The sequence below is a fragment of the Oryctolagus cuniculus genome, chromosome 3, assembly GCF_051225735.1.
Source record: "Oryctolagus cuniculus isolate XC-2025 breed Fujian yellow rabbit chromosome 3, ASM5122573v1, whole genome shotgun sequence".
Classification (NCBI taxonomy): Eukaryota; Metazoa; Chordata; class Mammalia; order Lagomorpha; family Leporidae; genus Oryctolagus; species Oryctolagus cuniculus.
In genome coordinates this window covers 166,413,294-166,428,362 of record NC_142869.1, presented here as the reverse complement: position 1 = coordinate 166,428,362, position 15,069 = coordinate 166,413,294, and the positions used below count along the sequence as shown (strand labels likewise).

At 45.6% G+C, this 15,069-nt stretch overlaps 1 protein-coding gene across 2 annotated transcripts in view; it reads right to left on the bottom strand.

Moving 5' to 3' along the window:
• MEST (mesoderm specific transcript) overlaps positions 1-13,243 on the bottom strand; it is an 80,584-nt gene extending 67,341 nt beyond the window's left edge. Inside the window, exon 1 of one of the 2 annotated variants that reach the window (XM_089328589.1) lies at positions 12,893-13,243. In XM_089328589.1, the coding sequence (XP_089184715.1) occupies positions 12,893-13,130 (238 nt within the window). In that variant the 5' untranslated portion in view covers positions 13,131-13,243. The remainder of the gene's footprint in view (positions 1-12,892) is intronic. The other variant, XM_089328591.1, reaches the window with a different exon arrangement.
• Between the last annotated feature and the right edge of the window lie 1,826 nt (positions 13,244-15,069).

Genomic DNA, 15,069 nt, shown 5'->3' with positions numbered 1-15,069 from the left:
TGTTATTGTTGTTATTGTTTATTTCTATTTCAAAGGCAGAGAGAGAGAGGAGCCCATCCATTCACTGCCCAAATGCACCCAAGAGCCAGGGATAGGACAGGGCGAAGCCAGGAGCCCAGAACTCCATCTGGGTCTCCCAGATGGGATGCAGGGATCCAAATACCTCAGCCCTCACCTGCTGCCTCCCAGGGTGTGCGTTAGCAGGGAGCTAGAATTGGGAAGGAAGCCAGGACTTAAACCCAGGTACTCTGATGTGAGATGTAGGTTTCCCAAGCGCATCCTAACTGCTGTGCCAAATGCCTGCCCTTTATTAATTTCAGCACAGGACAGGAAAAAAAAAAAAAAAAAAAAACTTTAGGAGACCAGGAACCAGTAACCGACAGGCTGGGTCCTCCCTTCATGCATCCAGTATGAAATGAGCTCGTGGTCACCAGCCCGAAATCTGCAGCCTGGCCACAAGATGTCCAAGGACACTGCTGTTTCCATCTCTCTTGGTTGGAGGTCCTCCGAAAACTTTAATCAATACGTCTTGATTATCACGGTGGATTTTAAAGGACAGAGGACAGGGAGGGGGTAGAGTGGAATGGGAGAATTCAATTGGCAATAGGGCTTTTTCAACGGAGCTGGGTTGCAAAAATTAAATAATTACAAGCCCCGAGTCCAAGAGAGACAGAAAAGACAATCAGCCTGCACCCAGAGCACTGGGTTCTGAAAATCCAATTTGCACATTGAGAGTGGAAGAGCCGAGGGGGGGCAGGGGCTGAGGGCTCGCAGCAGGCGCAGGACCGTTGCCCTGGAGACAGCCTTAGCTTGGAGATGGCAAATAGGAAAATAACAAGGGCTTAAGGGAGAAAGAAGGGGGGGGGAAAGGCGCTACTTAGGATGGTTGAAATCTTAGAAACCAGACCAGACTACATGATGAAAGAAATGTACTTAAAAGGACAAATACAGATTTAACTGCTTTGAAAAAATGAAGATGGAAAGGAGGCCGTTTTCATGGCTTCTGTGTAGTGATTAGTAGGAGTGATTGGACTGTGGAGCGATTTGACGGAAGAGGGAAATGGGCCAGGAGCAGAAGTGGGGATACACTTGTGTGTCCCTCTGCTTCTGCCCCAGAGGGTACCATGGAACCTTGCTCTCAGAGAGCCATTGGTAGAGAAGTAATAGAATTCACAGGGCCTCCTCCCTGGTACCCATGATAACGACCAAAGCCAAGAGGAACAAGTCCTGGGCTCTGAGAGCAAAATGCACGGACATCAGTTGGTCAATTTTAAGGCAAGGCAATGATTGAGTGAAATGGTGAAATGACTTGAGCAAGGATGGCCAGCAGGTTTCTGGGTCAGGACTGGCTAAGAGTTGGTCCAGACACCCCCAAGAGGAGGCATAGTGGCTGAGTACTAATTTGGAATCAATTCCATCTCCCTTAAAAATCTCTGGCTCAGCCTAGACAGGTGGACACACAGCAAAGCTCACTCCAGGAGAGTGACCAGAAAGCAGGTTTGAGTTGGACACAGGTGCTGGCCTGATGGTCAGAGAGACTTAAGCCAGATTCCTCATCTCACAGGAGAGAAAGCAGACAGGACTGGCTTAAGTAACCAAACTCTGGAAGGAATTGGAGTTCACTGATCATCGCGCCCCATAGCAGAACTCGCACTGGAAAACCCCAGGCTTGAAATGGAAGAATTAGTAACAGAAAACAAACAAGGATGACCCTCTCATCTCATTGTTGAGCACATCTACCGATCAGAAGGCCCGCAAGAAATGAAAAAGGAACGTTTTCAGCTCGGAGATATCAGGTAGTAAAGCAACCAGAAGCTTCAGACATTAGGAACCCAAAAAAAAAAAAAAAAAAAAGCACGCAGACATAATGCGACAGGGTCAGGGCACTAATGGAGACTGAAAATGACTGTAATTTGCAGAGCTGTGAAGCCATAAATTGCACTGGGAGAACTGCCTGCTATTAGTGTAGCCTCTCTGCTCAGGATGAAGCAGCTGGAGGCTGTGGAATTGGTTAAAATGATTCCTGGAAAAAGAAAGAAAATGGTGTATGAAGAATAAGAGGTGGTGCCTGAAGCCCTGGATACAGGGGCCTGGACCATCTTCAGAGACGAGATGGTCTTTGTGATTCCATAATCCAAGGGCAGAGTTTTGCAACCAAAAATTGAAAGGCATGAGGCTGGCGCTGTGTTGTGGAGGGTAAAGCCACCGCCTGCAGCGTCAGCATCCTGTGTGGGCGCTGGTTCCAGGCCCGGCTGCTCCACTTCCATTCCAGCTCCCTGCTAATGTGCCTCAGAAAGCATTGGAGGATGGCCCAAGTGTGTGGACCCCTGCATGTACATTGGGGGACCTCAAGGAAGCTCCTGGCTTTGAATCAGCCCAACTCTGGCCAGTGCAGCCATTTGGGGAGTGAACCAGGGGATGAAAGATCTGCCTCTCCTTCTATCTCTGTAGCTCTGGCTTTCAAATGAATCATTCATAAAAAAAAGTTCAAGGGCATGAAAAACATAATTTTTTCCTCTGTTAAACTTTTGGTTTTATATAGAGGTAGTGGAAGGGCCTCATTCTGTAAGAGCAAGGACTGTGCCCAGCATGTACAGAGGAACAGAAACTGTTGTTGTGGAAATAATCTTAACTTTGGAAACGACAAAAGACTAACTAGGAGCATAAGAGTAACAGGTGCTTGGGGAAAGCTCGAAGATCCAGGACCTTCCAGGATGTTCTAAAGATTTATTTATTTGAGGCCGGTGCTGCGGCTCACTAGGCTAATCCTCTGCCTTGCGGCGCCGGCACACTGGGTTCTAGTCCCTGTTGGGGCACCAGATTCTGCCCCGGTTGCCCCTCTTCTGGGCCACAGCAGAGAGCTGGCCTGGGAGTGCAGTGGAGGATGGCCCAAGTGCTTGGGCCCTGCACCCCATGGGAGACCAGGAGAAGCACCTGGCTCCTGCCTTCGGATCAGCGCGGTGCCCCGGCCGCAGCACGCCGGCCGTGGCGGCCATTGGAGGGTGAACCAACGGCAAAGGAAGACCTTTCTCTCTGTCTCTCACTGTCCACTCTGTCAAAAACAAAAAATTATTTGAAGTCAGTTATTGGTGGGGAGAAGGGGAAGAGGCTTTCTGTCCAATGGTTCACTCCATAGATGGCCCCAACGGCCAGCACTGGGCCACGCTAGAGCCAGGAGCTTCATCCAGGTCTCCCCACACGGGTAGCAGAGGCACAAGCACTCAGGCCATCTCCCACTGCTTTCCCCAGGGCGTCAGCAGGGAGCTGATGGATCCAGCACTCATATGGGATACTAGCATTGTGGGCGGCCGCTTAACCAGGCACACCCCAATGCCAACCCCATCCCTCAAGTTCTAACCCCATAACCTGCCAACACAGCAATGGGGTATGAACGCCGAGATGCAGCACAGCAATGAGGCACTAGGCAATCCAAGAACAGGAAGTGGCAGATGGGGGAGCCAGTGACGGGCGACTGCCCCAAAGGGCAGTTAGAGCCTGTCTCGGCGCTCGCTCCACCCTTTCAGGTGGTAGGGTTTTTAACAGCTTGCTTGAGATACAGGAAGGTACTTCAAAATGTCTGCAGAAAATTGAATTAGCAGATCAATTTATTTTGGTACAAAATGTTTGAAATCCTTGCTAATATGTGTTTTCCACAAACCTTTTGAAGACCCTTGTAACTTATGTATAATAAACCACATACATGTAAAGTACATAACTTCAAATTGACATACATATAACCCCTGAATTCACCATAATTACACCATCACTTGCCGAATTTCCTAATGTTCCTTTGTCGTCATTTCTCTTCCTTTCCCCCACCTCCTGCTCCCATCCCTAGCAAGCACTGATCCAATTTGTTGGTTTTGCATTAGTTTCTGCTTTCCTAGAACTTTGTACAAATGGAGCCAATGCAGGATGCACAGTTTCTCTCACTCAATGATTTTGAGACCATCCATATTACTGTGTGTGTAGACTTTACGCCTTTCATTGTGTGGCATTAACTGTATAGCATCTACTATATATTTGTTATGTTTCCATTTTGGGCTAGTATATTCAAACTGTTCTGAACATTCACATACAAGCTTTATGTAGACTTATTTCTAGTAGATCAATACTGAAGATGTTACTTGATTTGTATTGGATTTGCTCAAGTTTCCTCAAGAATGTTTGTGTCTACATTCATGTAAGACATTGGCAGATACTTTCCTTTGTTTATACTGCCATTGGCCAGTTCTGGTATTAAGATACTGACCTAACAAGATAAACTGGGGAATGTTTTGTCCTCTATTTTCTGGAAAAAAAAGAATTTTGTAGAAGTGTATTATCCTTTCCTTAAACTTTTTCTGGAAATCAACAGTGATGTTACCTTACCTGAACAATTTTTGTGATTGATTGGTTAGTTTTGTGGAGAAAGGAGGGTTTTAGTCTCCAAATTCCATTATTCCAATAGATACAGGATGTTAAAGCTAACTTATTTGTTCTTGAGCAAACTTTGGTAGTTTATATCATTATAAATTATTGGCATATATTTTTCTAAGTTTTATCATTTTTTAAAGACATCTATTTGAAAGGCAGAGTTAGAGACAGAGACACAGAGACAGAGACAGACAGGGAGACGGAGACAGACAGACAGAGACAGACAGACAGAGACAGACAGACAGAGACACAGAGACAGAGAGAGACAGAGACAGAGAGAGACAGAGAGAGACAGAGAGAGACAGAGAGAGAGAGACAGAGAGAGACAGAGAGAGAGAGACAGAGAGAGAGAGAGACAGAGAGAGAGAGAGACAGAGAGAGAGAGAGACAGAGAGAGAGACAGAGAGAGAGAGACAGAGAGAGAGAGACAGAGAGAGAGACAGAGAGAGAGACAGAGAGAGAGACAGAGAGAGAGACAGAGAGAGAGACAGAGAGAGAGACAGAGAGAGAGACAGAGAGAGAGACAGAGAGAGAGACAGAGAGAGAGACAGAGAGAGATCTTCCACCTGCTGATTCAATCCCCAAATGGTGGCAACAGCTGGAACTGGGCCAATCTAAAGACAGGAGCCTTTTTCAGATCTCCCATGTGGGTGCAGGGGCCAAGCTCTTGGGCCATCTGCTGCTGCTTTCTCGAGTGCATTAACAGGGAGCTGGATCAGAAGTGGAGCAGCCAAGACTGAAACCGGCACCCATATGGGATGCTGGTGCTGCAGACTGGGGCTTTAACCCACTGAGCCACAGCGCAGGCCCCTATTATCATTTTAATACCTGCAGGAGCTACAGTGGCATCCCCTCAGTCATTCCTGATATGGGTAACTCGTCTTCTCTTCCTGATCACCATGGCTACAGATTAAGAACTTCATTGATGTTTCCAAAGAATTAGCTTTTAACTGTCTCAAGAAGAATGAGCTCTGAGGCAAGTTTCCAGACTTAATTAATCCCTTATTATGAGAGCATTCCTGTCCAATGTCTCTAAGGACCTCCGCACTGATACCACTAAAGTAACTCAGGGCGTGGACATTCGGTGCAATCGTCCCGTTTTTTGCTCGGCTGCCCACTTTCCATAGCCTTGGTGTGAGTCCCAGCTCCACTTCCTATTCCAGCTTCCTGCTAACGTGCACCCGGGAGGCAGCAGGTGATCACTCAGGTAGTTGCGTCCCTGCCATTCACCTGGCAGACGCAGATTCAATTACCAGCTCCTGGCTTCAGCCTACCCCCACCCTGACTGTTGCAGGTATTTGGAGAGTAAACCATCAGATGGGAGATCAACCGCTCTCTCCTTCTCTTCTGTCCTCTTCCTCTTTTTTCCTTCCCTCCCTCTCCCCCTCCCTCTCAAATAATAAATACTTTTTTAAAAAGTATTGTTAAGGAATTGTGCTTGGCTATAAATTTACTATCCATCTGGATATGAGTCCCCAGCAAGATCAACAGGGCTGGTCTTCCCAATACTGAGAAATTGAGCTTTTCACTCAGAGTCAAAAATCTACAAGTGTTGGGGCCAGTTCTGTGGCATAGCGGGTAAAGCCGCCATCTGAAGTGCCGACATCCCACATAGGTGCCGGTTCGAGTCTCGGCTTCTCTCCTTCCGATCTCTCTGCTATGGCCTGGGAAAGCAGTAGAAGATGGCCCAGGTCCTTGGGCCCCTGCACCCGCATGGGAGACCCGGAAGAAGCTCCTGGCTCCAGATCAGCACAGCTCTGGCCATTGCAGCCACTTGGGGAGTAAACCAGAGGATCGAAGACCTCCCTCCCTCCTTCTCTCTGCCTCCCCTTCTGTGTAACTGATTTCAAAATTAATAAATAAATCTTTGGGCTGGCACTGTGGCTCACTTGGTTAATCCTCCACCTGTGGCGCCGGTATCCAATATGGGCACCAAGGTCTAGTCCTAGTTGCTCCTCTTCCAGTCCAGCTGTCTGCTGTGGCCCGGGAAGGCAGTGGAGGATGGCCCAAGTGCTTGGGCCCTGCATCCACATGGGAGACCTGGAAGAAGCACCTGGCTCCTGGCTTGGGATTGGCGCAGCGCCAGCCATGGCAGCCATTTGGGGAGTGAACCAACAGAAGGAAGACCTTTCTCTCTGTCTAATTCTACCTGTCAAGATAAAATAATAAATATTATTAAATATTAAATTTTAATAAAAAACTATTCATGAATTTAAAAACTTTACACCAAAGTGTAAAGTTTTTAATTCTATTTTTCTGCTAACTTTCTAAAAGTCCACTCATATTTACAAATACACATACAGATGAAGAAACACTTGGAGATAGTTTTGTGCCTGCATTTCTAGTTATTATGTATACATATATTACCTGCTACGTCTGCTAAGAGGGCCTAAAAGCATGACCTTCTAATAGCAATGAACAAATTCAGTGCCCAAATTCTGGTTCCTATACAATATTTAACTTAAAAACAGAAGAGACTTTTTTTAAAAAAAAAAAAAAAGAGTTGTTTGAAAGTCAGTTACACAGAGAGAGGTCTTCCATCGGCTGGCTCACTCCAATTGTCCGCAACAGCTGGAGCTGCACCAATCCCAAGCCAGGAGTCAGGAGCTTCTTCTGGGTCTCCCGATGGAGCAGCCAGGACTCAAACAGGTGCCCATATGGGATGCTGGTGCTTCAGGCCAGGGCACTAACCTGCTGTGCCACAGCACCAGCCCCCAGAAGACACATTTAAGAAAAAAAAGGGGGGGGGGCTAAGTGGGGGAAAATCCCAGGTAAACCTAGGGGATCATGTAGTGCCAGAAAGTAAGATCATGGGGAAAAAAAAAAAAAAAAAAAAAAGGCATGGCACAGGGACAATGAAAAACCTAGAACAGGTCCCAACTGCCAAAATCTGGGACAATTTGAGCAACAGGATAAGTAATAGGAGTGGATTTTAGCACCAAATACGAAATAAATATGCACAAATCTCTACTGACATAAATACAAGAGTGCTTCAAAGAAGTGAATAAAAATGTGTATTTTTAAAAAAGATTTATTTTATTTATTTGAAAGAGAGTTACAGAGAGAGGTAGAGCCAGAGAGATTGGGCAATGAACTAGTAGATGGAAGACCGAACGACTGCAATAGTCAGAGCTGAGCCAATCCGGAGCCAGGAGCTTCTTCCAGGTCTCCCACATGGGCGCAGGGGCCCAAGCACTTGGGTTGTCTTCTACTGATCTCCAGGCCATAGCAGAGAGCTGGGTCAGAAGTGGAGCAGCAGGGACTTGAACCAGCACCCATACGGGATGCTGGCACTGCAAGCTGAGGCTTTAACCTGTTGTGCCACAATGCCATCCCCAAAATATGAGAAAGATCATGCATAGATTTCAAAATTTCATTGCACCAAAATAAACATCTTGTAATTCTATTTTTCCATGAATTTCTTGAAGTACCCTCATAAGTGACTGACTGAATGAATAAGTAGATAGGCAAATTAACAAGATGAAAGTGAAGTGATAAAGCCTCATTAGATAAGAACCAAATATAGGGAGCATTTAAGACCTGTGTTAAGATGCCCACGTCCCCATACATGAGAGGATTCCAAGATGGTGGACTAGGGAGGGAGCTTACTGCTCTATTCTAGGGGGAGATTTTTTTTAAAAAAACTAAGTGGAGAAAGTGCAATCTCATGGAAGAGTTAGGGAGAAAATTGCAGAGGAAACACTACACAAAGTAGAGGAATACCATGGTTCTATGCGGAAGATGAGGACCCACACAACACAAGACCCCAGCAGCCAAGAGCCTCAGCACCAGCTTTGGAGAGTGAGGCAAGACCAGACTACAGCAGCCCAAGCCACTGGCAGTAAAGCTGTGGGAAGAGCCTGGCTGGAGTCCAGCGTGGAGCCCTGTGGGGGACTGTGTACCTGCCAACCTATAGGAGAAAAAAGGGGAGAGGCACGTTTCTCTCTCCCTGACCACCCAGTACCAGCCTTCTGTAACTAGTTGAGCCTGGGCAGGCACAAATTTGGACATACATTACAGCTACACCAGCTCGTGTCCACTCACCCAGCAACCAGCTAAGAGGAGACCAAGTCTGGCTGGGAGAACTGAGTGTTTGCAACTGTGGGAGCCTCGTGTGCTAGGACTGTGAAAACACCGTGGCTTCATGGGAGAGCGCAGGGTGTGGGTCTTTGGGTAATCACTGTGGGTGGCCCCAGACACTAAGGGCTCCCTGATTCACTGATGAGGGTCATTGCTGCGGGATCTGTGCATACCAAGGGCTTTATGTATCCTTTGTGTGGTTCTTATGGCAGCACAGATAAATATTGTACTTCCGGGGCTGGCGCCCAGGCATTGGTCACCCTGGAGGAGAGGAGGCGAGCATGAGACTATGCCAACAAAGCTGATCAAACCTCCCTTCCAATTAAAAAAAGGGAGATACACCACACCCAACTTGGTTGGCACCCTGGAGATTCCCCTCAACCTGCAGCACTGAACAGAGTTCGCCGGCCACACCCAGCACATGCCTCTGGGTATTCAAAGAGCAGACACTCCACTAAGCCACAGAGGCATAGTCAAAGATAAAATCCAGCACCAAGGGTGGGGTGGGAAAGAAGTATCTCCACAAATGCCTAATAATGAACACAGCAATTCAAAAAGCGAGTAAGACAATATGATGCCCCCACAGGAACACAACACTTCAATGCTGGAATGTGAAGAGATCGAAGAAATACTGGAAACGGAATTCAAAGAATTGATCATAGGATTGCTAAGAAGGTATCAGAAGCAAATCCACAAATCAAAGAAATCCATAATGTCATGAACGAATTTTTCCCATGAAATTGAGATTTTAAGAGAAATCAAAATGAAATATTAGAATTGAAGAATTCAATAGATCAAATAAAAAATGTGGTGGAAAGCCTTAAGAACAGACTTGGTGAGGCAGAAGGAAGATTATGGGTTAGAATACAAATCTGTGGAAATGTTAATTTTTTGTTCTGACTGTAAAACTAAAAAAAAACCAAAAACAAAAAAACACAGGGTTGGCCTTGGGACATTCGGATCTGGCTAAAAGGCCCATGAGAGTCTCACAGGCATGGAAAGCCACGACACAGTGGCAAAAACAATCTAAATGAAAGATCCTGGTGAACAAGACCCCAGCAGAAGGAACAGGCCATCAAGGAGGGAGGCGCCTTTCTCTGAAGGGAGGAAGGAACCTCCACTGTGGTATGGCCTTGACTAAACAAGTTCAGAGTCGGTGAACTCCAGGGGCTTCCATAGCCTAGACAGCTCATGGCAGGAGCCTCAGGTGATTGCTGATGCCATAAATAAGAGTGCCAATTGTTAAATCTACAACGGGAGTCACTGGGTACATGCTCCCCACGTAGGATCTCTGTCCTTAATGTGTTCTACTATGAAACTTAAAAACAACACTACTAGTCGAACAGTACCCTATACCTTGTGCGGTTGTGTGAGTGCAGCCTGCTGAAATCCTTGCTTAGTATATACTAAGTTGATCTTCTGTATATGAGGGTGATTGAAAATGAAACTCAATGAAGGGCGGGATGGGAGAGGGAGTGGGAGAGGGGAGGGCCGCGGGAGGGAGGGAGGTTGGGGGGGGGAGCCACAACAATACAAAAGTTGCACTTTGTAAATTCACATTTAATAAAAATAAAAAACAGGGTTGGATATTTATGGGATACCATCAAATGACCCAACAAACACGTCTTAGGAGTTCCTGAAAGCATGGAAAGAGAATGGATTAGAACGCTGATGTTCCCAAAAATAAAGAACACATATCACTAATTTAAGGAGTGAAAAGGAATTATGACAAATTTTCCAGGCATTAAAAGGGTAATATTAGAAATAATTTTAAGCCTACTGGACAATCTAGATGAAAAGAATCAAGTACTTGGAAAAAAACAAAGACAAAAAAAAAAAAAAAAACCTTGGGGCCGGCGCTGTGGTGCAGCGGGTTAATGCCCTAGCCTGAAGTGCCAGCATCGCATATGGACGCCAGTTCGAGACCCAGCTGCTCCACTTCCCATCCAGCTCTCTGCTATGGCCTGGGAAAGCAGTAGAAGATGGCCCAAGTTCTTGGGCCCCTGCACCCATGTGGGAGACCTGGAAGAAGCTCTTGGCTCCTGGCTTCTGATTGGCACAGTTCCAGCCACTGCGGCCAACTGGGGAGTGAACCAGTGGATGGAAGACCTCTCTGCCTCTCCTCTCTGTGTAACTCTGACTTTCAAGTAAAGTAAATTTAAAAAAATATATACAACTTACAGCAGCTGCAAAAAAAGTATTCAAAACACACATATCAGACAAAAGACTTGCAAACAGATTATACAGAGGTCTTCAAAGAAGTTCACAGAAAAGCATGAGACAAACTATGCATGGATCTCAAAAACCTTTGCACCAAAATAAACTTTCAATTCTTGTTTTCCAGAAACTTTCTGAAGTACACTCGTATGTAGAATTACTAAAACTAATAAGGAAAACCAACTATCCAATTTAAAAATGGGCAAAGACTTTAAAGAGATCTTTACATTAGGATACAGTCAACTAACACACACACACACACACACACACACAGTATCATAAATTATCCAAGAATGGCCTAATACAACCATAATTTATCATTGCACACCTACCAGAATGATTACAAGTATAAAGAGGGAAAAAACCAACTGTTGGAGAAGACAGAAATTAGAACTGTCTTCCATTGTCAGTGGGAATGTAAAATGGTACAACCACTTTAGACAACAGTTTGACAATTCTGTACAGAGCTGAACATATGTTTACCATATAGCTTAGCACTTCTATTTCTATGTATACAAAAGAAAACACATCCAGGGACAGGCACTTTGCCTAGTGGCAAAGATACTCGTTAAGACACGCATGCCCCACATGGGAGTGCTTGGGTTCAACACCTGCCTCCTTCAACACCTGTGAGAAGCAGCAGTGATGGGTCAGGTAATTGGGTCCCCCGACCCAGGGAGACCCGGATGGAGTTCCTGGCTCCCAAGCCCCAGGCAGCACAGGCATTTGAGGAGTGACCCACCAGGTCGAAGCATTCGGTTTCCGTGTCTCTGCCTGCCTAACTTAGTTTATCAGAGGTCCAAACAAAGGCTTGTCAACGTTCATAGCCACTTTATTCAAACACCCAAAACCTGAACTCAACCCAATTAACTACTGAATGGATACACAAAGTGTGATGTAACCACACTCAACAGTGAAAAGGAGCTAACCACTAATACCTACACCATGGATACGCCCTAAAAAACAGTAGGATGAGGAACAATCGACACACCATAAAATTCCATGTCAATAACATTCTAGGAAATGCCAAGCTCATCCATAGTGACAACTGCAGGTCTGTGGTGGCCCAGGTCTAGAGTTAGGTACGTTGCCTGGACTAGGGCATATGGAAACTTTCAAGGACTATAGAATCGATTGCAGTTGTAGTCACGTGTGTATATACATTTGCCAACATTCATTGACTCATATGCTTAAAATTGGTTCATTTTATTGCATGTAAATTATAACTCGATAAATTTGAGTGTAAACAATCTCCCCGCAAGAAAAACACCAGGTCCAGATGTTTTCGCTGGTTTCTATTAACACTTATGGAAGAAATAATACTAATCTTATGCAAACTCTTTCAGAAGCTAGAAGAGGGAACACTTTTCAATTCCTTTTATGAGATGAGCAATACCTGGTTACTAAAACCAAACGCATCATAAGAAAACTCCAGGCCAATCTCTCTCATACACATGCATACACAACCAGACAAAATATTAATAAGTGAATGTAGTAATAGACAAAAATCACAATATATCACATTCAGATGGGGTGTAGCTTAACAATGGAAGATTGGCTTAATATTTTAAAGTCAATATTCATGGAATGTGTGAGAAAAAAAAAATCATAGAAGAGGCAACTTTATAGGAAACACATCTCCCTCCAGCTGAATCTAGTTCACTACATGCCGAGGTTGTGTGAGTAGTTTTGCCCTCACCAGCTGATCTTTCTCAGGCCTAATCAACAGCTCCTTCTGCAAAGAGTTTTGCATTAGTAACACCACAGGCCTGTGCCTGCGTGAGTGCATCTTAGGCTGAGAAGAGGCATTCGGAAGGCAACACACCACCCTTGCTGCTGATCATTTGTTGATCAGCTTTTCTAGAAATGCTTTTCTAGAAAGTGTTTCCTTTGTGTGCCAATTCCGCTGGATTTGGGATTTGCACTGCTCTGTCTTCTCAAAGAGCAATATCCAGATACTCGCCCCAAACAAGGGGACTTCCAGTCTGGTGCTTCTCTCCTCCAAAACTCAGGAAGCTCATCAAAGTGCTGCCTGCTGTCTACCCAGAGGAGTCCGAAGGAGGCTTTGGAGCACAGCCAGGTTTCGCGTGGGACAGTCACCTTGAATCCTCGGAGCCTGCTCTCCCTCGTTTCTAGACAGCAGAACTCAACCCCTGTACTTGCAACCCTGGTCACTTACCTAAGTCTTGAAGCCAAAGTGAGTTTCTTTCCCTGCGCCTCCGAGGAAGGTTCAGGCAAGCAGCTGACACCAGGAAGACCATCACAGCAGCTTCTTCAACCAGAGAATGCAGGACGACGAACCCCAACCAACAGGCTGGCCCGAGGCGCCCAGAGAGGAGCCAGCACGTAAACCCTCTTACCGATGATAATGGGGGAATGTCTGCGGGAGCCTGGAGGTGGGTCTTAAATGCGTCCATCAGCCCCAGCAGGTGGAAGGAAGACCCAGTGATTGCCTCGAAGCAGCCCGGGAGGAATGAGCTGGGGTCAAGAAGTTCCCCCAGAGAGGGGTCTAAGACGTCTGAGAAAGAGCTGGGAGCCATGCTCAAACATTTCAACTGTGCACTCCCAGGTTCCTTCTTGCTACCACCCCGACTCCCCACATTCTCCATTCTGGCAATAGTCCCTGAGTTATCTGATAGCTCTCCCACCTCCTGCCATTGTCAACAATTAGTGCCGCCATAAATCTCGTCACCCACACTAGGACACACTTTTGAGAGTGAAAAAAAAAAAAAACGGATCCTATGAATTATTACACTGTGATAACAGGTCTAAACTGGGATTGTTCCGGGCACACCAGGCATGTCTGTGGTCATCGGAACACCTGTCCATCATCCCAAGGATTGCTCTTTCTTTAACTGGAGAATCACAAGCACAGTGCTACGCTGTTATCTTTCCTATCCTCCCAAACCCCCCACCCCAAACAGACAGACTTCTCATTTTATTGTATTTATTTTTCATTTAAAAAAATTATTTGAGAGGGAGAGAAAGAGATCTTCCATCCATTGGTTCATTCCCCAAATACCACCAGCAGCTGGGGCTGGGCTGGGCGGCAGCCAGATGCCTGGCACTCAACCTGGATCTCCTGTGGTGGGTGTTTGGGGTCCAAGTACTTGAGCCATTGTCTGCTGCTTCTCATTGGCAGGAGGCTCGGAGGGGAAGTGGGGCCAGAACTTGAACCCTGGCCTCCCAGTATGGAATGCACGTGCTCCAAGCAGCATCTTCCCCATGGCACCAGATGCTTGCTCCAGATTCCTCATCGTGAAGTCTTTATTTCCAGTCACTAGATGACACTGACAAATGAAATACTAAGGGAAAGTTTAAATAGTGTTTCCTGTGTGTGGTCCTTGGTCTGATTGGCCAAATTCACTCCAAGATGGCAACTCAAATTTCATGAATTTGAGTTTTAGATTTTCTTTTTTTTTCTTTTTTTCAATTTATTTTTTTCTTTTTTTTTAAACTTTTATTTAATGAATATAAATTTCCAAAGTACAGCTTATGGGTTACAATGGCTTCCCCCCCATAACGTCTCTCCCACCCGCAACCCTCCCCTTTCCCACTCCCTCTCCCCTTCCATTCACATCAAGATTCATTTTCAATTCTCTTTATATACAGAAGATCAGTTTAGCATACATTAAGTAAAGACTTCAACAGTTTGCTCCCACACAGAAACATAAAGTGAAAAATACTGTTTGAGTACTAGTTATAGCATTAAATATCAATGTACAGCACACTAAGGACAAAGATCCTACATGAGGAGTAAGTGCACAGTGACTCCTGTTGTTGACTTAACAAATTTTCTTTGTCTTGATGCAAATATCATTTAGTATTGTAGATACATTATGGGTAGAATGTGGAGAATTAGAAAAGTTATACAAACCAATACTACAAAATAAAATACTACATAACCATTACTGAGGGATTACGGCTGAGTGATGTGAGCAGAAGTAGTGCGCAGAGATCCCCAATCACCTTCATGGAAGCAATAAAAACATCTAGCGAAAATGGTCAGAATCAGCTGTTTCAGAACTCTAGAAATTAAACAAACGCTTACAGCAATCCAGAGAGAATGTACTCAAGAAAAACAGCTAAAATTCAGTAAAAAAAAAAAAAGTGAGTTTCATGATAATTTCACTTACCCTATGCCAGTGCCCCTCTTTTCAGCTCCACATAAACCTTGAAAACAATCCATGGCCGGTGCTGTGGCTCACTAGGCTAATCCTCCGCCTTGAGGCGCCGGCACACCAGGTTCTAGTCCCAGTCGGGGCGCCGGATTCTGTCCCGGTTGCCCCTCTTCCAGGCCAGCTCTCTGCTGTGGCCAGGGAGTGCAGTGGAGGATGGCCCAGGTGCTTGGGCCCT